This window comes from Ovis canadensis, chromosome 12 (assembly GCF_042477335.2).
Source record: "Ovis canadensis isolate MfBH-ARS-UI-01 breed Bighorn chromosome 12, ARS-UI_OviCan_v2, whole genome shotgun sequence".
Lineage (NCBI taxonomy): Eukaryota > Metazoa > Chordata > Mammalia > Artiodactyla > Bovidae > Ovis > Ovis canadensis.
Genome location: NC_091256.1, coordinates 62,535,617 through 62,549,436, shown reverse-complemented (window position 1 = coordinate 62,549,436; position 13,820 = coordinate 62,535,617). Strand labels below are relative to the sequence as shown.

The 13,820-nt window shown below is 41.9% G+C and overlaps 1 protein-coding gene across 3 annotated transcripts in view; it reads left to right on the top strand.

Annotated features, from left to right (window-relative positions):
• The first annotated feature begins 1,628 nt into the window (after window positions 1-1,628).
• The window catches only part of DNAJC16 (DnaJ heat shock protein family (Hsp40) member C16), a 39,681-nt gene continuing 27,489 nt past the window's right edge, over window positions 1,629-13,820 (top strand). The window contains exons 1-4 of one of the 3 annotated variants that reach the window (XM_069545960.1): window positions 1,629-1,958; window positions 4,114-4,298; window positions 8,700-8,766; window positions 10,065-10,404. In XM_069545960.1, the coding sequence (XP_069402061.1) occupies window positions 4,132-4,298; window positions 8,700-8,766; window positions 10,065-10,404 (574 nt within the window). In that variant the 5' untranslated portion in view covers window positions 1,629-1,958; window positions 4,114-4,131. Of the gene's footprint in view, window positions 2,388-4,113; window positions 4,299-8,699; window positions 8,767-10,064; window positions 10,405-13,820 lie in introns of all 3 variants that reach the window. The other 2 variants (XM_069545959.1, XM_069545962.1) reach the window with 2 other exon arrangements.

Sequence of the window (13,820 nt, the reverse complement as noted above, 5' to 3'; positions counted from 1 at the left end):
ACACCTCCGCGCCGTTGTCAGGAGCTCCTAGCCAGGATTCTCTAGCACTTCGCTTTCTGGTGGCGCAGTGGTAAAGAAAACGCCTGCCAATGCAGGAGATCCAGGTTCCATCCCTAGACTGGGAAGATCCCCTGGAGAAGGAAACGGCAACACACTCCAGCATTCTTGCCTGAAAAAGTCCATGGACAGAGGAGTCTGGTGGGCTACAGCCCATGGGGTCGCAAAGAGATAAAGAGGCACGCACTATTCATAAAGTCTCGGGGCGGGGGCGGGGGGTGGTCATGTTTCTACTAAGAATGTCGTGCCTGGAGCCATGTCGTGTCTGTCCCGCTCCAGGGCATCGTACCCCTCTAGCTCTGCCCATTGTCCGCAGTGAAACTGATTATCCTTTAGCATGCTGGGATCTCCTTGTTTACTGTGTTTACTGTTCCAAACTTGTCCGATCCAACCAAGCCCACCGTACAGTATTCCATTCCCTTCTTTCCTCCCACCCTAGCACCTCCCACAAGGAAAAAAAAGAGCAGAAATCTTGTCCTCTGAATTACCAGTTTGTACGGCTCATTTCCTCATTTTAAAAATTGCTCATACGTCAACTATATTTCAATATTTTAAAAAACCTTCTCACAGACAACATAAAGATATGAAAAAAATCGCTGTTTGTTGAGCAATTTCTAAGTCCCAGCATTGTGCAAGCCATTTTACATTGTTTTATCTAATTTCTCCCTGACTACAATCCTACAGGGAGATGAGATTCTTTTCCCCTCTTTTTCAGACATGGACTCTGGGGCTCTAGGAAGTGAAGTCACCATTCAAGATCACAGAGGTAGCAGTGGTAGAGGTTTAAATCCCAACCCAACTCAAAGTCCACTCGCAACTGGGAATCTACTTTAGAATATATTCTCTTGAGCAGCTAAACTTCAACCCCATTCACTCATTTATTCCACGAATATTTACTGAGATCCTATCTATGCCAAGGTCTGTAGAGGCACCAAGAATATAGAGGTGAACAAAAGAGACTTTAAAAGTCCTGCTTTTAGGTGCTTATATTCCAGTAGGAGGAGACAGGTGATAAACAGCATAAATAAATGAAAGATATAGTATGTTAGATAGTGATAAATGCAAAGGAAATAAAGCGTAAATAAGCAAGGCAGGAGAATATAAAATCTTCATATCCCCAAGGAATCTATGTCATTGGCTCATGGAAGGCTTATCACATTTACTTGCGCCTCTCCCCCATCGCCCTCCCCACCCAGCATCACCACACACATATCCTTTCCCGTGGTTAGGACAGGATCTAGCACATTATCTAAAGTAGAAATCGCTTTTTGGGGATATAGGATTAAGTGACCTGGATTCTAAGCCTTGGGCAAGTCTCTACCCCTCTCTGGGCCTCAGTCTCCTCCATCAGGATACGGAGGAGTTGAACTAGAAACGATCCCTAAGGTCCCTTCCAACTCTGACGCTCTCGGAGTCTAAGAATAGGGTTAAAGAGACTAGGGAACAGCGAAAGCTTCCCCACCCTAGCAACTGCTGCTAGACAAGGGCCATCTCCTGGTAGAGGTGGAAACTCCTCCCTGAATCGGGGAGGTCTTTTGGCATCCCATCATGCATAGCGACTTTGCCTCTCTAGGAGGCACGTTTCGGCCTCCTTGGTCACCACCTTCCCTTTGGATCCCGCCGGAGAGCGCTCCTCGTTCCTATGGCAACCGTGCCAGGTCCACGCGCAGACGGCGGGTGGCAAGGGTCAAAACAGATTCACAAAGTAGAAGACCTCGACTTGTTCTGTCCCCGCCTTTGGTGCGCCGGGCCTTTAAGTATCACGTGACTACCCTCCGGCTCGCCCCTTCTCTTTCCCCTCCCCAGGCCCCGGCAAGCGCTGGTGTGGACCGGAGGCTCCCGGCCCGGCGGACTAACTGGAGCACGGACGCTGCAGCCGGTTAGGCCGGTGCCCTTTCCCGGTAACTCCTTCCCGGCGTGACGCGCGGAGCCGCGGACGCGGCGGGGCCGGGCCAGGCTCAGGGATCTCCAGTCAGTTCTTCCTCGTTCCGGGTCCCCGCTGGGCCCGGGGAGAACCCGGAGCCGATAGGGCCAGACCCAGGGCTCTCGGGGGCGGCGAGGGATGCGGCTGTCTCCTGGAGGGTTGCGACGTTCGGCGGGAGCTCGAGGCGGGGCTCAGACCTAAGCATGTCTCTGGGAGCGTCTGCCTGGTCCTGGGGATACTGCCCGAGGGCGATACCTACCTGTTGGGCAGGTTTCCTGTCCTGAGGCTGGTACGGTCGAGCTGTCAGCAAAAGAACACAGCGCCCCGGCACTTGGGCTCTCTAAGTGGAGGCGACTGACACAGTTGAATAAGGCACTGGTTGCACTGCATGGTAGAAAAAATAATGGTAATAAATACTGCTTATTGGCTGCTGACCCCGTGCACAGTAAATCCTATACCGTTTAACTCCCATGTCGAGCCTTTCAAGATGGTATTATTTTCACCCATTTTATGAAGGAGGACACTGAGGCTTAGCAAGTTTTAAGTAATTTGTCCAAGGTCATAAAGCGATGGAAGACAGATCCCAATGTTAGCCTGATTCCAGTCTATGTGCTTAACTGATAGCTACATCGCCTTCTCAGTTTTTAGGTTTTTTGTGTGTATTTTGTACGACAGAATAGATTATAGGTTGCGTTAACAAATAAGAAGCTTCTTTTTGTTTTAGAGTTTTATTCGGCATGCTTTCAGTCCTAAACAGTGGCCATCAGATTAGTCTTTGGTGAAGACTCCGAGGTAGCATTTAGACTCCCACTTGTCAGAATCCACACTGTTACAGCTTTGGCTCCCTTAAGTAAGATATCACATTAGATGCTTGATGCTTAAGATGTTAGTGATTGTGAGAAACCAAGATAAATATGGGCCTTCCCTGATGGCCCAGATGTTGAAGAATCTGCCTGCAATGCGGGAGACCTGGGTTCCATCCCTTGGTTGGGAAGATCCTCTGGAGAATTCCATGGACTGTATAGTCCATGGGGTCGCAGAGTTGGACAGGACTGAGCAACTTTCACACACAAGATAAATATGACCTTTGAAAAATCACTGTGTGATATCACAAAGATCATGATCCTGGAGTGTGTAAATATGTCCGTGCAATGGAGCACTGCCTTGTTAACTTGACAGGATTACTTCCAAAATCCACAGTGAATTCAGTCACTACCCTCAGCGGAGATGGAGCTTTAACATTTGAAGACCATACCTGGTCTACAGTCTTTGCCATTAATGCCCCTCTGATGGCAAACTAAAACTCTTCTCACCACTTTTTCTCATCTGAGGGCTCCACTTATAATTACAGTATCTCTAGTGATTAAAGACAGCTGTTTTCTTGTTTGAATGGGCATGGTGACAAGAGAATTGGGGTGTGTGAAGTTGTAACTCCAGTTTTATTTTAGAGTATTTCACTTTGATCCTTGTACTTATTTAACTCCCAAGAACATCACAACTATCTTATTTTGTAGTTTTGCATATAGTAAATCTTACGATTTCATGAATTTATTTAGCAAGTGCTCAGAAAGGGATTCTCTAACCACATATTTTAGGTTTAAACTATTATTGTTAGACAACTTCCCCGTTGGTCCAGTGGTTAAGGCTCGATGCTTCCTTTGCATGGGGTGCAGGTTCCATCCCTGGTTAGGGAGCTAAGATCCTACATACTGTGTGATGTGGCCAAAGAAATTTTTTAAATAAATAAAGATTAAACTGTTAACTGTCATAATATGTGAAATAGTATGTTAGAGTTGTAGTTGCCTAGATTTCCCTATGTATGTTTTCTTGAGTTTGCTTATTATTTCTTCATCTTATTTGTTTTCAGTCATTTCTAAAGCTTTTCTAATCCAAGGATTTTGGAGAGTTGCTATCTTATTGCTCCTCTCTTCGTCTGTAATAGTTCTTATTTGTGATATTCAAAAATAGTAGCAAGGGTGTTCATTTAAGAAGGTGGGGTCAGGCAACTTGGTACTTTTCCTGCAAAATATCTTTTGTTTTGTTTTTCATCTATACATCTTATACCTTTACATAAAAAGTCAGACTGTCCAGATTTCTACCACTGAAACTTACTGCCTCTTCAATCATTTCAGCTCTGGAAAGGAAGAGAAATGGAAGTGAAAAAGTTGAGCATTTCCTGGCAATTCTTGATAGTTCTGGTTCTGATCCTGCAAATTCTGTCTGCGTTGGATTTTGACCCATACAGAGTCCTAGGGGTCAGCCGAACAGCCAGTCAGGCTGATATTAAAAAGGCTTATAAGAAGCTCGCCCGGGAATGGTAGGTGAAACAAAGAAATAGAAGTTTAAAATAAGCTAAGCAGTTTTAGCAGGAGAATGAAGCCTAAATTATGGTTAGCTTTTATTTGTCTCTGTTTCTGTGTTCATTAAATATATAATATATGTTTGTCTAACATATTTTATATGGGAGAACGTATATTCATGTTATTCTATAATTTTTTAGAATCCAAAGCCCAGTTACTGTGAAACCCCTTTAGGAATTCTTTGGCTTAAAGAATCGCCTTGATACTATTTGCTTATTTAATATTAAAGTAAGTAGGAGGGAACTTTAATTAATAAATACATTTTAATATATATTATATAAATTATATGTATAAGTATATAATATATATAATCAACAATAGATAAGCTGCCCTTCCCATGATACGTTATTCATAAAGTAACTCTTCATGAGTATCATTACTAAAGGGAACACTACCCAGTCCTATTCTCTAGATTATTAATTTCTAAGCTTTAAAAAAAATTTTTATAGTAAGAGCTTTTTGCTCTCAATTTAAAGAGAATATTCAGGAACTGAGTACATTACTTAAAAAAATTATCATATAGAAAAGTCTTAATTTTTACCTGTAGATGTTGTATATGCTAGGGAATATGCCAGTGTTTGTGATTTAGCAGGAAAGCAATGAATTTAAAGCTTATTTTGGACAAACATTATCAGTGCCTTGGACATGACAGAGTAGCAATGATGGATTATATAGCTGGAGGGGAGCCACGGGGAAGGAAGGGACAGTGAAGACACAGGTGACAAAAGCTGGGTGAGCCACCCAAGTAAGGAAAGAAAGTTAGGGATGGGAGCCATCATCATGCGCCAACTGCATGCTAGGCTCCAGGTTCTATACTGTTTTATCTCATTTAAGCCTTATTATTACCCCCATGAGGGCAGATATTGCTGTCCCTGTTTTTTGGGTGAGCAGCTAGGCTCAGAGTTGGGAAGTCTGTATTAACTCTTGGTTCCATAGGTTGACCTGCACCAGCAGGTTTATTGCTGTTTTGTTTTTTAATCACTTGCCCATCTGGGCAGAAGTGAGAGTGAGTGGGTTAGTCTGGGTGGGTAGGAAGTTAACACAGCAGCAAAGCTGCCACGTGCAGATGACAGTGCAGGCTGTGCCTGGCTTTGCCTGATACCATTATTCTTCAGTGAAAAGTGCATCTTAGTATCCAGTTGGTGGTGGTAAAGGTGAAACGTAGTTTAAACTATAGTTTTGAATGTTTTGAATACCTAACTATTTTAGACCATATTCATGTCATGAGATACCCAGAATTGGATACTAAAAATGAAGTCTCTGATTGTGCATAGCCTCTCCAGGGACTCTACAGCAAAGTCACTTTCTTTACTACATCATTTCAATCTCCTGCCTCTCTGTATTTAAAGCAAAATACATAAATCTGCAATTAATTCATGAGGTAGCAACATTCTTTTCAACAAGGTATAGCCTTTGACAAAATCTTAAAAGCAAAAATGGTAGCTTGGTTTTATGGATCCTATTAAAATGTATAGCTTTGACTTTTCTGTCTTCCAGAGCTGAAAAAGTTGTTATAATATAAATTAAATGAATCATATGCTTCACTTCCTTAATTAGATTCTCTTTAGGAGTGTTATGTCACCATACATATAAATAAACTATCATCTAGTGAAAGTCTAATATTTTACTTTACCCTTATATTTTCACTGTACTATTATTTTCTGCTTTTTAGGCTCTGGTAATATTTTATCATTGAAACTGTTTCATTTCATAGTGGTTTCATATCCAGTTGGCCCTCAAACAACATGGGTTTGAACTGTGCAGTTCATCTGAGCCCCCATGTTGTTCAGGGGTCACTTGTACACTGAAAAATAGCAATTTCCTTGTTTGGCTTTTCATAATGAGCTACTCCATGGGGAATAGTTAATTACTGAATTCAATTTGTAGTTTTCCTCTGCTGTTTTATCACTTAATAGTATTTCTTACCCTGCTCAGGGCTTCCCTGATGGCTCAATGGTAAAGAGTCTTCCTGCAGTACAGGAGATGCAGGTTCTATCCCTGGGTCGGGAAGATCCCCTGGAGTAGGGGGGCTACCTACTCCAAGGAGATACTCCAAGGAGAATTGCTTGGACAAAGGAGCCTGGTGGGCTACAATCTATGGGGCTGCAAAGAGTCAAACACAACTGAGCGATTAACACTTACCCTGTTCAAGAGCTTTCTCTTTGCTTGGTAAAACCATTTTAAATTCCTTTTTCATCTCAGAAAAATGACATTTCTCTCCCAATAATTGTTTTATCATAAGTACTTTTCTTATGTCACCTACATTGGCAAAATAACTCCTCCAACCCCAAGAAAAAGGCATCATAAAATTTGATTTGAAGCAAATGGGTACAACATGGTCAGTCCCCTAAACAGTAAATCGATTTGTCTGATGCTTTATTATTTTTTTCTATCTTCATTTTTATTCCCTTAAAGGTAGCCCCTTCGTTTTTATTCCCTATTTGTAGATGATCAATGGATACCAAATACAAATTTTTCTTTACTTTGAAATTTAAAAGTTGCATATTGTATTGTGGGCTTTCCTGGTGCCTCAGACAGTAAAGAATGTGCCTGCAATGTAGGAGACTGAGATTCAATCCCTGGGTCGGGAAGATCCCCTGGAGAAGGGAATGGCAACCCACTCCAGTGTTCTTGCCTGGAGAATTCTATGGACAGAGGAACCTGGCGGGCTACAGTCCATAGGGTCACAAAGAGTCAGACATGACTGAGTGACTAACACTTTCACTTTCATTATATTGTAGTCTGAAATGTTGCTTATACACTGAACATAGCATTGGATGGTGCTTTCCTAGAGGTGAATTTATCCTTTTCTAAATGTTTTCAACTTTGCGGTATTTTCCCATAATCAGGAAAATATTCCTTATAAGCTGAAACGGTCTTGTGGTTTCCTGCCTGTCCTCGGGCCTTGGCTTCCTCTGTTTCAGGATCTGTGGTTTTAATCCAGCCCCCAATACTCTCTCTTCGGTTCAATCTCCTTAAAAGCCCCTTCTTCCCTTCTCTTCCCCCACCTACCAAGTTCTGTATGTTAAATCTGCATTTGTGCATTTGCATGATTTTTATCCTCTTAGCCTTCGGCCTGAGTTTGAATATTGAAAGCGCTTTTCTTTTTTCCTTTGGTTACACAGAAGCATATTCTGGAACCACCATCTTGTTTCCTTAAATCATTATTTTTATCACATTTAGCTGAGTTTTTTTTCCCACTAATATTCATAACAAAATTAAATACTCAAGGGAGGAGCGATGTTTAAATTCTCCAGCCAACAATTTGAAGTTCCTTTATTTTTAGAGAAGTCAGAATATTATAATTCAAATATGCTCCTGCTAGAATAAGTTGGTCAAGTTGTAAATTTTCTTATTCAAATATGCTTGGTACTGTTTTTAGTAGTCATTTGCTTCCCAGTGGATTGTTTCTCTTTCCAGAACCTTTGCTAGAAGAAATTTACTAGAAGTTAGCAGTAGTGATTATTTAATAAATAAGCTCTGTAATAGAATCTCTTAATAAAATGAACATTGAAAAATCAGTTGGTATAAAACACTGATTTAGATGTTAGAGAGTTCTGAGGAAGTAAAACCCGGCCCCTACTTTCCACGACTTTAAAATTGCCAAAGCTGAAATTGGTAAATATAAGAATATTACAGAATAATATATGACAGCAAGATAGATACAGTTAATTGCCAGCTGTGTATAATAGCAAATGTTAGTTCCAATATTAGTTGAAATCACTTTGCATAAACTGTAGACTTTCCTCACATTTTTAAAACGTGACCTTGAAATCATTATCTATTTGTAAATAAAAGGCACTGAGACAGAATGGAATAACCAGGATAATATTGAAAATTAAAACGTTCTAATTTGAACATCAGCAACAAGATACCATTTGGAACATGGTTATTACAAATTCATGGAGTATCCTAAAAACTGCTTTGTCCACCTGAGTTGTCAGAAGAAACATCTACATTGATATCATTCTAACATTGGGATGAAATGCTGCCATCCTGGGAAAAGAAGTTGGTTCTTACTAATAAGTGACCTTAGCCTTGGGCTCCAGCGGTGTTCAAGAGCAGTATAAAGACAGATATACATTCCACCCTTCCTCAGTGAAAGCCTGGAACGCTATCTCATGCTTTGAAAATGTGCCTAGCTAAAGCACTGTGGGAAGAAATTGCCTGTTTCACAGTTTCATTTACTGTAGTCACGTGAAGCAACTAATTGCTTCTCCCACTTATTTTTAAGGAACTGTTCTAGCAAAATGCCCTTCCATTTGCCTCTAACGTAGTGAACTCTGTGTACAAGGATGTTAATTAACCATGTGTAAAACATTAAATCCACCGTCACCATCTGCCCATTTGTGTTTCAGGCATCCTGACAAAAACAAAGATCCTGGAGCAGAAGACAAGTTCATTCAAATTAGCAAGGCTTATGAGGTATCGTGTCAAACTTTATGATGCATCTATTGGCTTTTGTAAAATTTATCTTAGATGATCAGTTTTGTAAAGTTTGGAAAGGGTATGCTCCCCATGCCCTTGACCCAGTCTAAATAGTGGTAGAGACAGCATTTTTTACTACATCCAATTTGTTGAAACCAGTGCCTACACACTCTGCTCTTAGAGAAACTGCCCTATTTTAAAGGCTTTAATTGGAGTTTTAGAGTAACCCTGAATGTTTACTTCCTTATGTTACATGCTCAATTTGGCAGCACAGGAGATTCGGGTTTGATCCCTGGGTCGAGAAGATTCCCCTGGAAGAGGAAACAACAGCTCACTCCAGTATTCTTGCCTGGAGGATCCCATGGACACAAGGAGCCTGGTGGCCTACAGTCCATGGGGTTGCAAAGAGTCAGACACGATTTAGTGACTGAGCACATATGCATACTAGAAGCTTACATTAAAGAAACACAGACCAGTTTTCCTGTATTTATTAAAGTGACTCAAGGTTACAAATACATTTAAGCACGAGGTTTTTAACAGTTTTCCAACATATCAGCTTAAGTAAGTTCATGTGGAATATGTAAGAAAGATAAGTCCGTGGCTTCCTGATTTGTGTTAGAGTAATGTTCTTCAACAGAAAGTGCTTAGCTCCTAGAATGATGCTTCATCCTAAAATAGGTTCTTGAATTAGACTTCAAAGTTATTCCTCAGTAAGAGTCAGCTAACATACAGTCACAGAGTTCAACCCTATGGCTCCTTTTTGGTGTTCACAACTTTTCATACATTCGTTTGAATGAATTATTCCAACTTAGATGATACGACTAAGTCAACATTCTCATGGCTGAGCCCTAATGTCAAACTTATGTTAAATTTAAGACTTCCCTGTCTATCCAGTGGTTAGGATTTCACACTCTCACTACCAAGTGCCTGAGTTCAGTCTCTAGTCAGATAACTAAGATCCAACAAGCCCCACGGCACAGCAAAAAAAAAAAAAGTTTTCTGATTTATTGATGTGTTTAATATTATGATAGTTCAGAATCTTTAAAGCCAAGATGAGCCTGAGTAGCTAGCTACACAGTTGAAGTATTTTGGTCTTGAAATACTTAGTTTTTCTATTAAGAGAACAGTTTCACAGTATGTTGAGTGACTGCATTTAAAATATCAAGTTGTGTAATAAATCTTTACATTTATTTTCTTCCTTTATCTTCAGAGATGTTTACAGGAAAGTCCTTTTGTGGCCCTTTTTTTGCTGTCTTGTTTTCTGAACTTCTTACTTTCCTCCCCTTTCTTTGCAGATTCTGTCCAACGAAGAAAAGAGATCGCATTACGACCACTATGGAGATGCTGGGGAGAGCCAGGGCTACCAGAAGCAGCAGCAGCAGCGAGAGCATCGCTCCCGCCACTTCCACGAGAATTTTTATTTCGACGAATCTTTTTTTCAGTTCCCTTTTAATTCCGAACGGCGGGACTCAATTGATGAGAAGTATTTATTGCACTTTTCACACTATGTGAATGAAGTGGTTCCAGACAGCTTCAAGAAACCCTACCTCATTAAGATCACCTCAGACTGGTGCTTTAGCTGTATCCACATTGAGCCTGTCTGGAAAGAAGTAGTTCAAGAACTCGAAGGTTTGGGTAAGAGCATTTTATTCCTTGGAAGACATTTATATAAGAGAAGGTGACTTTTATGTCTCTTGAATTTCTTGGGATATTGGAGAGAAGGAAGAGTTAGTGTGATTTCTCTTCAGAAATTCATGGTGACTGGAGTTTTCTGGGGACGCATTTTCAAAGGGGAAATGGATAAGCCACTTTCATGCTACATTACTAACTTGAAGTCTGTGTGGTCTCCTGACATCTATTTGAGGGCCTGATACAGAGGAGAAACTTCAGAATTATTGGTTGAGCAGAGCAGCCCTCAAGTACTAGTCTTCATGCTGGTAGGTTATCCTTATGGTATTTGTGAGTTCACTCTGTATATTAATTTGCTAGGGGAGCCATAACAAAATACCACAGACAGGGTGGCTGAAACAGCAGAAATTTATTTTCCCATAGTTCTGAAGGTTAAAAGTTCAAGATCGAGTTGTCAACAGGTTTGCTATCTTGTGAAGCCTGTCTTACTGTGTTGCAGGTAGCCAACTTCGTCTGTGTCTGTGTGTTTGGGTCTGGTATCTCATACTCTCTTTCTGTGACCCTGTGTTTAGTCACTCGTCATGTCCAACTCTTTGCAACCTCATGGACTATAGCCCATCAGGCTCCTCTGTCCATGGGATTCTCCAGGCAAGAATACTGGAGTGGGTTACCATGCCCTCCTCCAGGGGATCTTCCCAACCCAGGGATGGAGCTCAGGTCTCCTTCAAACCCCATTTTAACTTGGTTACCCCTTTAAAGGCCCCATCCCCAAATATAATCACACTCAGAAGTACTGGGGATTAGAGGGTCAACCTGTGCATTTTGGGGGCAAATAGCTCCACCTGTAACAAATAATATTCTAATTGTCATACACTCTCCATCACAGATTAGCCTTTCTTTTGTTCAGAGATATCACTTAGCTCCAGGAAAATTTTACTTATCCGGGGAGGGTATTTATTTTAATAACTTATAAAAGTTGGATTTACTTAATTAAATGTATGTCTGTTTTGTAGGCATTAGCAGGCCTACTTATATTTATTTTTTTTATTTTTGGCTGCACAGTATGGCTTGTGGGATCTTAGTTTCCCAATCAGGCATAGAACCCACAACCACTGTATTGGAAAGCCAGAGTCTTAACTACTGAACCACCAGGGAAGGTCCAGGTCTTTGTTTTCTTTTTAACATCGATTTATTTGGCTGTGTTGGATCTTAATTGCAGCTCTCGGGCTTTTCATTGCAGCACAGAGGCTCCAGAGCATGTAAGCTTAGTAGTTGCACTGCACAGTCTTAGTTGCTCCATGCCATTTGAGATCTTAGTTCCCTGACCTGTGTCCCCTGCATTGGAAGGCAGATTCTTAACCACCAGGGAAGTCATTGGCATAGTGGTTCCCAGCCTTTTTGGCACCAGGGACTGGTTTCGTGGCAGACAGTTTTTCCCATAGACTGAGAGAAAAGAAGCGAGGATAGTTTCAGGATGATTCAAGGGTATTACATTTATTGTGCGCTTTTGAGCTTGTTTTCCTGCAACTGGATGATCCCATCTGGGGCTGATGGGAAAGCAGTGGGGAGCGCTTGTAAATCCAGATGAAGCTTTGCTTGCTTCCTCACCCACTGCTCACCTCCTGCTGTGTGGCCTGGTTCCTAACTGGCTACAAGTCGGTACCAGTTCATACCAGTCCACGGCCTGGGGATTGGGAACCCCTTCCCTAGCAGACCTATTCTTGAGTAACTAGAAAGGGACTAGCAACCAGAGGGGCTGAGAGGCCCGGGTTGTTCTGGAGAACATGCACTACTGAAAGTCACACAGTTCAGTTATTCTGAAACAGAACATTTCAGCCTGCTGTTCAGAGGACTCGGGGGCTCAGATATGCCATAATGCTTTCCTGTGATGGAATCAAGTTCTTAGAAGTTGAGGAACATGTGGTTTTAGCTCGTGGTCTCACATGTGGTGAGCAGCAGATTTTTGCTCTGGTGCCTGATGAATAAATGAGGGGCCCAGGTCAGCTGTCAGATTGGACAGCTTCTTCATCACACAACACAGTCACAAATTTGTGCCATGTGGGGTGATGTGCTGGAAACCATTTAACCTCTTCAGTCCAGGAGCTGACCTTAAGATCCCATAGCAGAACATAGACACTGGACCACTGCATAATTTAGAATGATAATGCATGTACACCAAGGTCAGATCAGAGCCAACAGGTGAACTTACATGACGTGAGACAGCATAGCACAGTGATCACTGTCATGACCACATGCCCCGGAGTCAGATGCACCAGGCTTCAGGTCACAGACGTGTCGTTTATAACACCTTGTGTCCTTGGACAGATTACTGAGCCTCAGTTTCTTCAACTCTAAAGTGGAGTTATAATGTCAAACCAACAGGATTGTTATGAATATTAAATGAGAAAAGCATATATTAAGTGCCTGATACATTTTGAATACTTAAAGGTCCATCTAGTCAAGGCTATGGTTTTTCCAGTAGTCATGTATGGATGCGAGAGTTGGACTATAAAGAAAGCTGAGCGCAGAAGAATTGATGCTTTTGAACTGTGGTGTTGGAGAAGACTCTTGCGAGTCCCTTGGACTGCAAGGAGATCCAACCAGTCCGTCCTTAAGGAAATCAGTCCTGGGTGTTCTTTGGAAGGACTGATGTTGAAGCTGAAACTCCAATATTTTGGCCACCTGATGTGAAGAGCTGACTCATTTGAAAAGACCATCATGTTGGGAAAGATTGAAGGCAGGAGGAGAAGGGGACAACAGAGGATGAGATGGTTAGATGGCATCACCGATTCAATGGACATGAGTTTGGGTAAACTCTGGGAGTTGGTGATAGACAGGGAGACCTGGCGTGCTGCGGTTCATGGGGTCACAAAGAGTCGGACACGACTGAGCGACTGAACTGAACTGAATCAATGAGCTTTAGAGAATTTTTGATTAACTGAGTAATCAGCATTAAGTTTTTGAAAGCACCTATTTTGCAAATTCCTTTTAAAAAATCTTTTCTAAATGTTAGTTTTCTACAGCTCACAGACTATAGAGCACTGAGTTTTTCCTTATTTTTAGCTAAATCTTGAAAGATGATTAGAAGTTTTATACTCAGTCACTTAATCATGTCCAGCTCTTCATGACCCCCATGAACTGCAGCCCACCAGGCTCCTCTGCCCATGGGATTTTCCAGGCAAGAATACTGGAGTGGCATGCCATTGCCTCCTCTAGGGGATCTTCCCAACCCAGGGACTAAACCTGTGTCTTTTGCATCTTCTGCATGGGCAGGCTCGTATTCTTTACAACCAGTGCCACCTGACCGGACAGGAAGTGGAGGAGTAGCATTCAGGCAAGAGGGAACAATGCAGACAGGGAAGCAAAGAGCCAGCAGCGAGGGGTGACTGAGTGCAGATGAGAGGGGAGAAAGCAGGAGGAGC